The sequence below is a fragment of the Muscardinus avellanarius genome (assembly GCF_963383645.1).
Source record: "Muscardinus avellanarius genome assembly, chromosome: 3".
Classification (NCBI taxonomy): domain Eukaryota; kingdom Metazoa; phylum Chordata; class Mammalia; order Rodentia; family Gliridae; genus Muscardinus; species Muscardinus avellanarius.
This window is the reverse complement of record NC_137788.1, coordinates 167,410,900-167,425,164: the sequence shown is the minus strand read 5'-3', so window position 1 is coordinate 167,425,164 and position 14,265 is coordinate 167,410,900. Positions and strand designations below refer to the sequence as shown.

The 14,265-nt window shown below is 45.8% G+C and overlaps 1 protein-coding gene across 1 annotated transcript in view; it reads left to right on the top strand.

Annotated features, from left to right (window-relative positions):
* The window catches only part of HERC2 (HECT and RLD domain containing E3 ubiquitin protein ligase 2), a gene marked incomplete at both ends in the record, with an annotated part of 162,678 nt that overhangs the window by 22,018 nt on the left and 126,395 nt on the right, over positions 1-14,265 (top strand). The window contains 7 exons of the mRNA XM_080692883.1: positions 2,416-2,635; positions 4,839-4,939; positions 5,900-6,056; positions 9,049-9,159; positions 9,993-10,164; positions 11,264-11,437; positions 13,793-13,981. Of these exons, the coding sequence (XP_080549009.1) occupies positions 2,416-2,635; positions 4,839-4,939; positions 5,900-6,056; positions 9,049-9,159; positions 9,993-10,164; positions 11,264-11,437; positions 13,793-13,981 (1,124 nt within the window). The remainder of the gene's footprint in view (positions 1-2,415; positions 2,636-4,838; positions 4,940-5,899; positions 6,057-9,048; positions 9,160-9,992; positions 10,165-11,263; positions 11,438-13,792; positions 13,982-14,265) is intronic.

The window sequence follows — 14,265 nt, the reverse complement described above, 5'->3', positions numbered from 1 at the left end:
TGGATTTTTTCTTTTTTCTTTTAGTTCAATAGGCTTTGTTTCAAATCTTTTATAATTTTATTATCAGGCCAGGTGTGGTGGTGCATGCCTATAATCCCAGTACTTGGGAGGCTGAGATAGGAGGATCTCAGGTTTGAGGACAGCCTCAGCAAGCAGTGAGACTCACATCAACCTAGCAAGACCCTGTTTCCAAATAAATAAAATTGGGCTGGGGGTGTAGCTCGAAAGTAGAATGCCTCTGGGTTCAATTCCCAGTACCACAAAAAAAAAAAAAAAAAAAAAGAAGAAAGAAAAACGTATCAGGTGCATGCACTTTTGAGATGATGATTTTTGTTGTAATTATCATTTTGTAACTAAGCGGGGACATGAAGAGCTATAAAAAAATCTTGAATGTAATTTAAAAGTGGAAAACATAGTAACTTTTCAGGAAGGGCAAAGAATTTTCTGGGCCTGATTTCTGGAAGGCCTTCACTTGACCTGTAATTGAAGGGATGTTTCTGTGAAGATGTGTGTAGCAAGGACTAGGGCACCTGTGCTGCTGGCCCAGTCTGCGAGTCTGCAGAGCAGCTTGGCGGCTCCGAGGATGCTCCGAGGGTAGGCCTGCTGCCTGACTTGTGAATCTTCCTGCTTTTTCATCTCGAATCCAGTGTGGAGGTCAGAATGTTGTTCATCTTCTTGTGCATAACCCTCGGCTTCTGACACTGGAGGTTTTGCTGTTGGAGCTCTAGGCCTGGCGCCCGTTGCTGCTGCTGGCCTGTAATGCCTGTGGTGGAGAGGGAAGCCTCGGGTGGGCCTCTCTGGGGAGGGCCTCTTAGAAACTTTTTTTCTTTTCAGTACTGGGGATTGAACGCAGGGGCATTCTACCTCTGAGCTATACCCCTTGCCATGTTTTTTATTCTTTATTTTGAAACGGTGTCACTAAAAGCAGCTGAGCCTGGCCATGAACCTAAAATCCTCCTGTGTCAGCCTCCCAAGTACTGGGATTACAAGTGTGCGCCATCAAGCCGAAGTGTTCTAAACTCTCTCCTAGAGCCAGGTGTGGTGGCACTTGCCTTGTAATCCCAGTACTTGGGAGGCTGAGATAGGAGGATCATAGGTTTGAGGATAACCTCACCTCAGCAGTGTAGCGAGACCCTCAGTAACCTAGTGAGACCTTTTTTTTTTTTTGGTGGTACTAGGGTTCCTGGAAATCCTTCTTCCGGGCTACACTCCCAGACACCTAATTTTTATATTTTTATTTGGAAACAGGGTGTCTTAAGCCAGCGAGGCTGGCTTCGAACCTACGCGATCCTCCTGTCTTCGCCTCCCAAGCGCGGGGATTACAAGCGTGCGCCACCACGCCCGGCATTAGTGAGACTGTTTTATTTTATTATTTTTTTGGTGATACTGGGGATTTAACGCAGGGGTCTTCTACCTCTGGGCTACACTCCCAGACCTATTTTATACATTTTATTTGGAAACAGGGTCTCTTAAGCTAGCGAGGCTGGCTTTGAACCTGCGCGATCCTCCTGTCTCAGCCTCCCAAGCGCGGGGATTACAAGCGTGTGCCACCACTCCCAACTTAGTGAGACTTTTAAAAAATAAAAATAAAAAAGGACGTAGCCTAGAGGTAGAATACCCATGGGTTTAATTCCTAGGACTCCCCCTCTCCCCCATATACATATGCAGCAATTCTATACTGCTGTGTGGAAAGCCTCTTCAGGTGGTTGGCAGACAGAAATCCACGGAGGCTGGTAGGGGAGCTGCAGCTGGCTGCCAGGATCTGAGGCCTGGAGGCCAAGGGCTGTGGACTTCATGGCCAGCAAACTTTAGAGACAGAGCACGAGCACAGCAAGGCCACACTCATCTCAGCAGGGCTGGCTTAGGTGACTTAACTCGGAGTTCAGCAAGATTGTCTATATTCTCAGGCAGACCAGAATCCTCTGGTTTGTTTTCATTTATCTGATTTGTCTTCTAGTTACTTAAAAAACACTCTTTTATATGGGAATTTTCTTTTCTTCTTCTTTCTTTTCTCTTCTGGTACTAGAGATTGAACCCAGTGGCATTCTACCTCTGAGCTATACCCCCATCCTTTTTAGTTTTTCTTTTGAAACGGTCTTGGTGAGTTGCGCAGGCTGGCTTCAAGCCTCTGATTCTCCTTTTTCAGCTTTCCAAGTCCTGTTTTTCAGGTGTGTGCCACTGCACCTGGCTTCAGCATGCATTCTGACTTTATCTCAGTTTTCTCATCCACTAAGTGGATGTACAGCACCACCTCCTGATGCTAGGTTTCAGGTTGACCCGAGCTAATACACACACAGTCATTAAACTGTTTCTGGCATGTTTTATACACTTAGGTATCACCTACCATCATTAACAAGAAGCCACCTCCAGGATGTTGACCGGGAGGTGTTTTTTTTTTTTTGCTGTATTTTCTAGATGTGAACGAACTGAAGGAGTGCCTTTCTGTGCTGGTGAGAGAGCAGCAAGCCCTGGCCACCCAGTCAGCCACCACTACACTCTCGGCCCTCAGACTCAAACAGAGGCTGGTGATCCTGGAACGCTACTTCACTGCCTTGAACAGAACCGTCTTTCAGGAGAACGTCAAAGTAAAGTGGAAAAGCAGCAGCATTTCTCTGCCCACTGTGGACAAGAAGAGGTAACGGAAACATGAGCGAGGTCTTGATGGCAGCTTACTGTGAAATCCTGCTTCCTTTGTGTAGGAAAGTTAGTGAATGTCGTTGGTGTTGCTCCTTCTTCGCCTTGTGATATTTTATACTTGCTTTCCCTGTTCGTGTGTTGCATCAACCAGAAAATGGCATGTATTCTGTGTCATTATTTTATTTTGTTTTATTTTTTATTGGTGCACTGTAGTCATACATCTTAATAGGATGCAAGATGGTGGAGAGATATAACTAATGGCCTCTGGAATTTTTTTAATAAATTTTTATTGGTGCATTGTAGTCATACATCTCAGTGGGGCCTCTGGAATATTTAAGGCTTGTGTAAATGGTATTTTTTCCAAAATGCAGCTGTCTGCACACTTTTCCCCCCAGAAGACTAGTTTTCTAGGTGGAACTTAGATCTCATGTGGCCAGGCGTTGCCTTCATTTGGTGGTAACAGGGCTTCTACTCCCTGGAGAGCGCAGGAGCAAAGCGGGAGGCAGGGCAGCATGAGTGGCCTGCCCCTCCCACTGGACGTGGAGGCTCGTTGTGTAGCGCATTTTCTTGACTTGTCAGTTTTAAGTCTAGTAGAAATCACACTGCGCGTTGTATTGTGAGTGCAGTTTTAGGGTGAATGAAGCCGGTGGCGATGCAGTTCCTGCCCTTTGGTAGTAACCAGGGGCATGTTGTGCAGGGGCAGTCCTTCCCTCCCGGCTGGCAGTGGTGGTCAGTGACCGGCGGGCTCTGGTGACAGGCAGTGCTGCTGAGGCCCCCTGCGCACTCCTGTGTGCTTGTCACAACACCGAGTTCCCTCCTCCGCTGACCGGGGCTGAGCGCCCAGCCGAGCGCTCTATATGCCTTTTGATGATGAGTGTAAGTGGATTAATGGGAATTTATCTTTTATTAGATGAGAGAATCCCTAAAACTAAAGAACTTTATTTTGCGATAACTGTGGTGCTGGGTATTGAACCCAGGGGATTCTCCCTCCAAGCTACACCCCAGCCCAATTTTTATTCATTATTTTGAAACAGGGTCTCACTAAGTTGCAGAGGGCCTCACTAAGTAGCTGAGGCTGACTACAAACCCAGATCCTTCTATCTTAGCCTCCCAAGTACTGGGATTACAAGTGTGTGCCACCATGCCCGGCTCCACATCTTTACTTTACATTTATTTATTTATCTATTTATGGGAGTGGAGGTGGAACCCAGGGGCTTTTCTGCCTCTGAGCTATACTCCCAGACCTATTTTTTTATACTTTATTTGGAAACAGGGTCTCACTAAGTTGCTGAGACTGGCTTCGAACCTGTGTGATTCTCCTGGCTCAGCCTCCCAAGCCTGGGGATTACAAGTGTGCGCTATCATGCCCAGCACATCTTTACTTTTAATATAACTTATCTTGTATCTTGGGGGCATTATTCCATATAATCATATCTGTTTTGAGTAGTATTTCTCCTGCTTATGAATCCATCTACAGTAGAAAAACCATACAGTGTGTTTGAAATATATATAGCAAAGTAAAAATCAAAGTTGACTTGCTATGCACAATGAAGTTCATAGTATACATGCATTTTTGTATTGTAGTGGGTTTTTAAATAAAATTATTTTTACAGTATACCACTTGTATAAGTTCTTGAAACATGAAGAATGAAACCAGGACTTGTTAAAGGAACATTAATAAGTAGTAAAAAGCTTAAGACCCATGAGAAGGAACAAGCGCCACCCTCAGGAGACTCGGCAGGATGGTGGAGGGAGTGGGCATGCGCAGGGCTTCTGCCCCAGGCAGCACTTGGGTCTGCAGCACCAGTGCCCGGGGTTGAGAATGGCCGTGTCAAGCTAGTGGTGGCCTGGTGTGGCTTGTTTTGATTGTTCTCTGTGTAGTCTTCCCCCACTTGTGTATTCATCTGTTGATCATTGGCCTCTCCGCAGTTAGAATGTTGCTCTCTGAGGTTATTTCATGAGAATTATCCAAGTTATTAAAAATCTTTGTAAATATCTATTTTCCTTAAGAGAAAACTTTTCTTTACAAAGGCCTTCTGAAAAGACTTATTTAAAAAATAAAACTAAAAATCACCTGCAATCCTACCGTTTAAAGCAAACCACTGATCACATTGTGGCACAAGCCTTGCGTATTATTTGTCTTATTTAGTATTTGCAGTCCTATGGTTGACCAGTTGTCACGCCTTCATGTGTTTTTACAGTTCGCGGCCACCAGGCAGAGGGGTAGAAGGGCTCGCCAGAGTTGGATCTCGAGCAGCACTCTCCTTCGCCTTTGCCTTTTTACGCAGGGCCTGGCGGTCAGGTATGTGTGCCCAGTCTGTTCTGTTTCCCTGATAGGTACACCAGGAAGTTTCATTTCCAGAGTCTACCTCCATGTGGTAGGATTGGGCTGGTCCCATGGTTCTCTGTGCCTGAGTTTTCTTGTTTATGAGAGGCTGCAGAGTCTGTTTGGCCTTTCAGACTTGTGCCTAAAAAACAGAATGAATAGAGGCTAGTGTGCATGCCTATAATTCCAGCTACTTGGAAGACTGAAGCAGGAAGATTCCAAGTTTGAGGCCAGTGTGGTCAACTTAGCAAGATCCTGTATCAAAGTAAATAAGGATGGAGCTCAGTGCTAGAGGACCCTGGGTTCAAATTTCATTATCACCACTGGAAAAAAAATGTCTGCAAGCACACCTCTCTCCAAATAAAGCACCTCCTCGGGATGCCTTGGCATTGATTTACTCTAGAAGATTAAGAAGTTAGTGCAGGTTGAGCACCCCAGTCTGCAAATGTGAAATCTGAAATGTTGCAAAATCCAAAACTTCCTGACTACTGGCATGGTGATACAGTGGGAAAGTCAGCCGAGCTTATGTGGTGGGTCGAGGTAAAAGTGTAGTCACACTGAAGGTGTTACGTACAGTTACCTTCAGGCATGTGTATCAGGTGTATAGGAATCATAAATGCATGTTTAGACTTGGATTCCATCTCTAAAGTGTTTGAGTACATATGTGCAAACATTCTGACATCCCCCCAAAAAAACCCCAAACACTGGTGCCATGCATTTCAGATAAGGGCATGCAGTCGGTACCGCTCCCTTGAGACCATCACGTAGCGCTGACTTAGCGAGCTGTTGAGTTTGGTCTCTCAAGTGAGGGGCTGCACGGTGATGGTGGAGTCTTCCTGCTCAGCTGGAGGGAGGCTCAGTTGGACGCTGAGGGGGTCAGCTCTCAGTGCCGCCTGAGGGCGGGCAGCCTCTGATCTGATGTGTGTGCACGTGCAGGAGAAGACGCGGACCTGTGCAGTGAGCTGTTGCAGGAGTCCTTGGATGCCCTGCGAGCTCTTCCCGAGGCCTCGCTCTTTGACGAGAGCTCTGTGTCTTCTGTGTGGCTGGAGGTAGTAGAGAGAGCAACCAGGTTCCTCAAGTCCGTCGTGACAGGGTGAGTTCTCTCTTTTCACACCCTCCTGTGAAGCAGCTCCAGTGCTTGAAAGATGTTCCCGCCTCCTACTCAACAGCTGAGAAACCTGGTAGCGTGGTTTCTTAACTTGTGTTTGCAGGCACCTCAGCCCTATGATTTCCAGCCTTCCAGGTGATTTATTTATTTATTTTTGCAGTACTGGGGATTGAACTCAGGGGCATTCTACTTCTGAGCTACATCTTCAGCCCTATATTTTGGTCTTTTATTTGAAACAGGGTCTTACTAAGTTGCAGAGGGCTTCACAAGTAGCTGAGAATGTTTGTGAATTTGCGATCCGATCCTCTGTCTCAGCCTTCCAAGCGCTGGGATTACAAGCGTGCACCACCGCACCCTCCTAGTGATGGTATTCTGATTTGCTTTAGGCTCTGTCATGTCCAATGGAATGGGAGATGAAAAGTGCTTCTGTAATAGGCTCTGTCATGTCCAAAGGAATAGGAGATGACAAATGCTTCTTTAATTTATTATTTTTTAGGTATTCCATGATCTATCACTTATAAAGTGAGCATTTTTTTTTTTTTTTTTTTTTGGTCCTGGGGATTGAACCTATTGGGCATTCTACCACTGAGCTACACGTGTACCCACCTCTGTTTCATTTTTATATTGAAACAGGGTCTTGCTGAATTGCCAAGGCTGTCCTTGAACAAATCCTCTTGTCTCTGCCTCTCAAGTACTGGTATTACATATGGCATAAAGTGAGCACTTCTTGTGTGCCTCTTGGTGATAAATAGGAGCTCCTCTTCTGAGGGATTGTGGTGCTTGCTTTGAAGTCTTGATAGATAGCACAGGAGTAAGCAGCTACTTAGAATCAAAATATTTATACCAGGGACAGGGTATAGCTCAGTGGTAGAACACTTGCCTAACATATGTGAAGGCTTGGCTTCTATCCCTAGCACCACACACACACAAAAAAACCCAGGATATTTAAACCTGTAGTGTGTTAGCTTTCTGTTATCACACAGTACTTGGCAAAATACCTGAGTAATGAACTTAAAAGGAGGAGAGGTTTTGGTTCCCAGAGCTCTTATCCGTGATCACTTGGCCCTGTTGTTTTGGGTCTGTGGCAGCACCGTATGTCATGGCAGGAGGCCTGTTGGCCTTATGCCTGCTGGAAGCCAAGAGAAGGAGGGAGAAACCTAATTTCTTCCACTGGGCCTCACCCCTAGTAGTGCTGCCGGCCTGCAAAAAAGCCTCAACACCGTGGCCTTTGGAGGACATATGAGATCCAAACCAACTGGGCATGGTGGCACACACCTGCAATCCCAGGACTGGGGAGGCTGAGACAGGAGGATCGCACAGGTTCGAAGCCAGCTTCAGCTACTTAGTGAGGCTTTCAGCAACTTAGTGAGACCCTGTTTCCAAATAAAATATGAAAAAGGTCTGGGAGTATAGACCAGAGGTAGAAAGCCTCTGGGTTCCACCCCCAGTACCACCAAAAAAAAAAAAAAAAAAAAATGGTGTTGGGGGATGTAGCTCAGAGTTAGAATGCCTCTGGGTTCAATCCCTAGTACCACCAAAAAACAAGAACAAAAATAAACCTAAACCCAAGCTGTAGCAAATAGCTATTCTTTTTAGTTTTTAGTTTTGTTTTGTTTTTTAATCCCCGGTACTGGGGAGGGAACCCAGGGCATTCTACCTCTGAGCTACACCCTAAGCCCTGTTTTTCATTCTTTATTTTGAAACAGGGTCTCATTAAGTTGCAGAGGGCCTCACTAAGTAGCTGAGGCTGTCCGTGAACTGTGATCCTCCTGTCTCAGCCTCCCAAGCACTGGGATTACAAGTGTGCGCCACCATGCCCGAGTCATTTTAACCATAACAAGGAAAACCATAAACTTTGATCTTGCTCTGCATTTATGATGATCTTAAATTTAATGGAAATGTGTCTACTCAATACAAACTTCAGTAGCAAAAGCAGATAGAGGAAACGCGAGTCTGTCAGGTGTCCTTTGGAGTCAGTGCTGTGCCTCCCTCCAGCCAGCAGGGCGGCTGCAGGCCATGTCCATGGCTTGTGCCTTCATCTCCTGAGTGCTGGAGAAGGGGCGCACAGAGTTGTAAGATCGGGGGAGGGCTGAAAATAGGCTTGGAGTTAATTTTATAAAGTTCACTGTGATGTTTGTGTCCTAACTTCCTCTCCTCTCTTGTGTGTAGGAAATTTGTTTTTTATTACTGAGTAAGAAAGTTAAAAATAAGCCTTTGGTCAGAGATAAAAATAAGCAGAGACAATTTTGCTTATAGATTCTCTGGCGTTTCTAGAAATTGGGGAATGTTGATACTTGTACAGCCTCCTACTTCCTTGAAACTGGAAAAGTTTCTACAGGTTTGTTTACAAAAGTTTTAAGTATGATACAATTTAGTTTTTTGCTTCAAAAACTTCAAGTGTGTCTTCAAGTGTAATATAATATCTGCATTAGTACTCTTAACATAATCTTTAGATCCAGGTGTGGTGATGCATGCCTGTAATCCTAGTACTTGGGAGCCTGAGACAGGAGGATAATAGGCTTGAGGCCAGCCTCAATAATTGAATGAAACTTTAAACAACCTAGCAAGACCTTGTTTTAAAACAAAAAAATTTTAAAAAGGTCTGGGAGTATAGCTCAGAGGTAGGATGCTCCTGGGTTCAATCCCCAGTTACTGCCCCCATGTATGTATGTATGTATGTATGTATGTACATACGTACATACATATATACCAGGACTGGGGGTATGGCTTGGTGGTTGGGTGTTTTTGTAGTATACGTGAGGTCCTGGGTTCAGTCCCTGGCACTGCAAAAGAAAAAAAATCTACCCATCTTTACAAGGTAATATGCACTTTCAGACCTCTGAGTAATTTGTGTAACAAGGCTCAGAAACCCAATTCTGAACATTAGCATACATAGTCTTTGTGTGGGAGAGAGATGTACTTTGCGTATCGGCCTGTGTCTGTGAGTGCTGCTTTCCTGATTTTGCTGCTCTTCCAGGGATGTGCATGGCACTCCAGGCACCAAGGGGCCAGGTGGCGTGCCCCTCCAGGACCAGCACTTGGCCTTGGCCATCCTGCTGGAGCTGGCTGTGCAGAGAGGCACCCTGAGGTGAGTGGTTCCACTGAGATCCTCCTGCCTGAGCCTCGTTGGGCATTGCTGAGGTGCTCGAGGCCGCAGCAAGCGTGGGTTGTGCCTGGGAGCGCTGTGTCCCTGGCCCGTCTTTTAAAGCCAAGGTCCAATGACGTTTTCTTCACTTCCTTTTTTGTGCTCTGTTGTCTAGTCATCTAGGTGCTGTTTTTTTTTTTTGTTTTTTTTTAACTCAAGTACTTAATTGAGTAATCCTATTACTTGAAGATCCTGGAACTTTTCTATAGAAGGTACTATTTGATGTAAATCATACAGACAAAACAAATGGCTGGGCGAGGGCATGTCTGGCTCTGCGTGGCCCACCTGCTTGCTAAGAGGATGAGGCTCGTGGGCAGGAGAGTTTTCAGACTGGTGCTTTCTAGCTGAGATACAACATGAGCCTCACCATTTTCTTTTAATATGCTATGACTGGTGCATTTTATAGGCTTACATCATAATGTAAACACGTTGACAGTGACACGCATGCAGAAGCCTCAGAATTCCTTGACATATATAATTAAAAATTTCTAGGAAAACTAATAAGTAAAATGAAACGGGAAAATAAGCAAGTACTACATAAATGTTTTACTGGCTTATTTCCTACAGAAAAAGGTAGACGTCTCAGGCTACAGTTTGTTACTAAGTCAGTGAGTCAGTGGTCTCATTGCCAAGGATTGTCTTCGTAGTGTGATTTCAGTTGATTTTTCATACCCAAAGTCTGTCTTCAGTTTTCTTTAGCTGTTTGCTCTTTCTTTTACCCACCATGGCAAAACAATTTAAGCTGTTTTCACCAGTGAATGAATCTTCCTCTGCAGCCAGATGCTGTCTGCCATCCTGCTGTTGCTTCAACTGTGGGATAGTGGGGCGCAGGAAACTGACAACGAGCGGTCCGCCCAGGGCACCCGTGCCCCACTCTTGCCTCTGCTGCAGAGGTTTCAGAGCATCATTTGCAGCAAAGACACGCCGCACGCAGAGGGGGACGCACACGTAAGTATCACAGGGACCCCGTGTTTCGTGACAGCTTTGTTTTGGTTGCGTTGGGGTTAGACTTTTAAGAGCATGCCACAGTGTGTGTCCATTGCTGTGATCCTCTCTGGGGTTTGGTGATGACAGCAGTGGGTCAGATGGGGCAGGCATGGGAGGACACGTGTGCGTTACCTTTATGAGACAGAGCGTCCCTGAGCCCTTAGGGCGTCCCACGGCAATGAGCAGCAGTCTGGGCATGGACTGCCTTCTCATGTTGTGCTGCGTGCGTTTAGCAGGAGGACTGTCTGGGCATGGAGCCAGTGTGCTGCCTGGGACTGCGCGCCTTCTCTGTCAGGCCGGGGCTGCCGAGCCCTTTGTGCATGGGCTGGTGTCCTGTGGCCTGCAGCTGCTGAGCCACGCCTGGCTGTTGAGGACGTGCGGGTCAGGGGGAGTAAGAACGGGGGAGAGGACAGTTACACAAAGGAGACTCCTTTCCACTCTCTGTTTGCCTTGATAAAATTAGTGTCATTGCTTTGTATTTGGAATTAACTTCCAGTTTCTCTGTAAAGTCTTTAAACCTTATGAAAAATTCACCATCCGGTATGGAAACGAAACAAAACAAGCCCATGCTGGGTGTTGTGTCCTGTGGAAAGAGCGAGCTGTCTCATCATGGTTGGGCCTGACTTACCTATTATTTGGCACTCTTAAGTGACAATGAGGCTTTTCTGCCTTTGGACAAGTTAGAGCTATGACTTACTTTGGAAATAAACTATGTCTTCTCCAAAGTGGGCAATATTTAGATTAAGACGGGGGCCTTTTGCTTTTAGTTTTCAAGGTGAGGGCCTGCTCTGCATTCCTCTAGGTGGCCTGGGGGCAGTGTGCCGGCCTGCAGGGTCGTTCAGCCGTGTGAGTAACCCACGTGGAGCCACACATGGGGTTTAGCTATGTGTGCAGTATATACATGGCTGTGTGTGCGATCAGTGTGGTGTGCACTGGCTACAAAGAGGAGAACTATAGATAATGCATGATTGTAAGTACCAAAATAAAGAGTGGTAAGAAACTAATTGTGTTACTTTACTTTTCCCCACCCTTTCTGAACGTTGTTTACTTTTTTATCTAGCTTTTGTCTGGCCCTCTGAGCCCCAATGAGAGTTTCCTGAGGTACCTTACTCTTCCACAAGACAGCGAACTTGCTATCGATTTAAGACAAACGGCGGTGGTTGTGATGGCGCATTTAGACCGGCTGGCCACGCCCTGTATGCCTCCTCTGTGCAGCTCCCCCACGTCTCATAAGGTGTGTGCTGAAGCAGTACTGAGTTATTTTTTGCGGTGTTGAGATTGAACCAGAGCTTTGAGCATGCTGGGCAAACACTCTAGCCCTGAGCTGCACCCCAGTCCCTAGAGCAGTACGCTATGTTTTGTAGTTGATAGCACTTCCTGACTCTCCTTCTGTTCGTGTGTAAGACTGACCTTTTCTGTACTGGCGGTGGAGCTGGCAGCTGGTGTAGTTTCTAAACCTGTTTGCAGCTTGAGGTGTTGGCGGTGTCAGTGAGCAATGAGAAGCTGAGGTGAACAGGAGCCCAAAGGCTCGCCTTCATCTGTATGACATAGGTGGACCTTTTTGCCTTCTGCAGGGGAGAGTCAGAGTCAGAGTCTGTCTGTCTGTCTGTCTGTCTGTCTGTCTCTCTCTCTCTCTCTCTCTCATCTCCCCCCTCTTCTCTCTCTCTTTCTCTGGTGGTGCTGGGAATCGAACCCAGAGCCTCACATGCTAAGTACACACTGCCGCTGAGCTATATCTGTAGCCCAGAGCCTCTTTTGTACACTCTGAGCACAGACTGTTTTGGTATGTGTTGCTGGTGATCGCAGTATCGACAAGGTAGCTACGTTTTACATGTTGTAAATATAGTCAGAGTAGTGGTAGTAGTGATCTGCTGTGTGGAGATACCTGGGGAGCGTTGGCCCACTAAGGGCTTCACACAACAGTCCTGTCTGATCATTACAGCTTTCCTTCATTGTGTTCATGAAAAAACCAAATTTTGGAATGTACTGGACTTTGTCAGGGTCACACAGAGTGATCTTGGTTTTGAATCCTGATTTTTGCTAGCTTTTTCTTTTTAACTATGAGTAGTATTTACTTCATTTTATAGTCATATTTAAAAAATAAGTAATATAATCACATGGTTCAAAAGTCAAAACTCCATGCAAAAACCTGCTAGCATTTCTATTCCGACTTGTCTGCCCAGAGTCCCTCCTGCTTAATTTCCCTTTTCTGGTCTCCTTTCCAGCATTTCACAGTTTTCTGGAGTGAGCATATCAGTGGTTTTATGTCACAGTTATTCTGGATCTTATTTTTCTTACTAAACATGTATGCTAGAGAGTGTTGTTTTTCTTTTTTTTTTTCTTTTTTGATACTGGGGGTGGAACCCAGGGGCATTCTACCTCTGAACTACACCCCCAGCCCTATTTTTTATTCTGTATTTTGAAAAAGGGTCTCACTGAGTTGCAAAGGGCCTCACTAAGTAATAGTTGAGGCTGTCCACTAACTGCGATCCTCCTGTCTCAGCCTCCCAAATGCTGGGATTACAAGCGTGAGCCACCATGCCTGGCTGAGAGTATTAATAGAGCTTTTCTCTTAAGATTAATTAATTAATTAATTTATTGTGGTACTAGGATGGAAACCAGGGGCTTTTCTACCTCCGAGATACAATCCCAGACCTATTTTATATTTTATTTGGAAACAGGGTCTTACTAAGTTGCTGAGAGCCTCTCTAAGTAGCTGAGGCTGGCTTTGAACCTGCGCGATATTCTTGTCTCAGCCTCCCAAGTACTGGGATTATAAGCATGCGCCACCACGCCTGGCTTTTCTCTATTAAGTTTTTTTTTTTTTTTTTGGTGGTACTGGGGTTCCTGGAAGCCCTTCCACCTCCGGGCTACACTCCCAGACCTATTTTATACTTTTTTATTTTTGGAAACAGGGTCTCTTAAGCCAGCGGGGCTGGCTTCGAACCAGCGTGATCCTCTTGTCTCCACCTCCCAAGTGCGGGGATTACAAGTGTGCGCCACCACGCCTGGCCTCTATTAAGTTTTAAAACCAGCTCAGTATGCCTTGTTTGGATATATCTTTTTGTTTTTTTAAAACTTTTTTTATGAGTCTTCTGTTGGTAGACACGTGGGTTATTACCAAAACATGTGGGTGTCCTACCCAAACACTGCTGGTGTCCTGCGTGCATGCCGCGTGCGCCTGTGTGTGCCAGCGGGGTCATCTGATGGGGCCGATTACCTCCAGGCTCCTCCCGTAGTCCCCAGCCCCGTTAGTCCCACCCGTGGGGTGCTTGTCTCTCAGACTTGTGCTTGGGCTTTTTAGGTTTTGCCTGTTATGGCACAAAATAGTAACCTAGTGTTGTTTGAGTGTTTTCAAATACTTTGAAGGGCCATGTTTTTACTTTTTAATGGGCTCTCTTAAAATGATATATAACAGTACCCCACTCACTCACTTCATCTTACCTATTACTGAGGTAATTTGGAATGTTCTGAGTTTTTTTTGATGTTTTTTCGTCAGCTTCTTGTTTTGCTTTTAGCTTATAGTATCTCAGTGTTACTTCTAAACATCTTGTTATAAAGCAAGTGCTTACATCTTTTTATCTTACAGGGGTCATTGCAAGAGGTTATAGGTTGGGGATTAATAGGATGGAAGTACTATGCCAACGTGATTGGCCCAATCCAGTGCGAAGGCCTTGCCAACCTGGGGGTCACGCAGATTGCGTGTGCAGAGAAGCGCTTCCTGATCCTGTCGCGCAACGGCCGGGTGTACACGCAGGCCTACAACAGTGACACACTGGTAGGAGTGGTGCTGTGGGTGAGAGCCTGCATGCTTTCCCCAGTGGGCGGGTCTCTGCTACAGGCTGCTCTTGTATGTTATCAGGCGTGGTTCATCTCAGTGGTGATCATATTTCAGGATTTTGAGTTGTTAAGATCAGGTTTAGGCAGGGCGTGGTGGTGCACGCTTGTAATCCCTGCGCTTGGGAGGCTGAGTCAGGAGAATCGTGTAGGTTCGAAGCCAGCCTCAGCTGGCTTAAGAGACCCTGTTTCCGAATAAAATATAAAAAATAGGTCTGGGAGTGT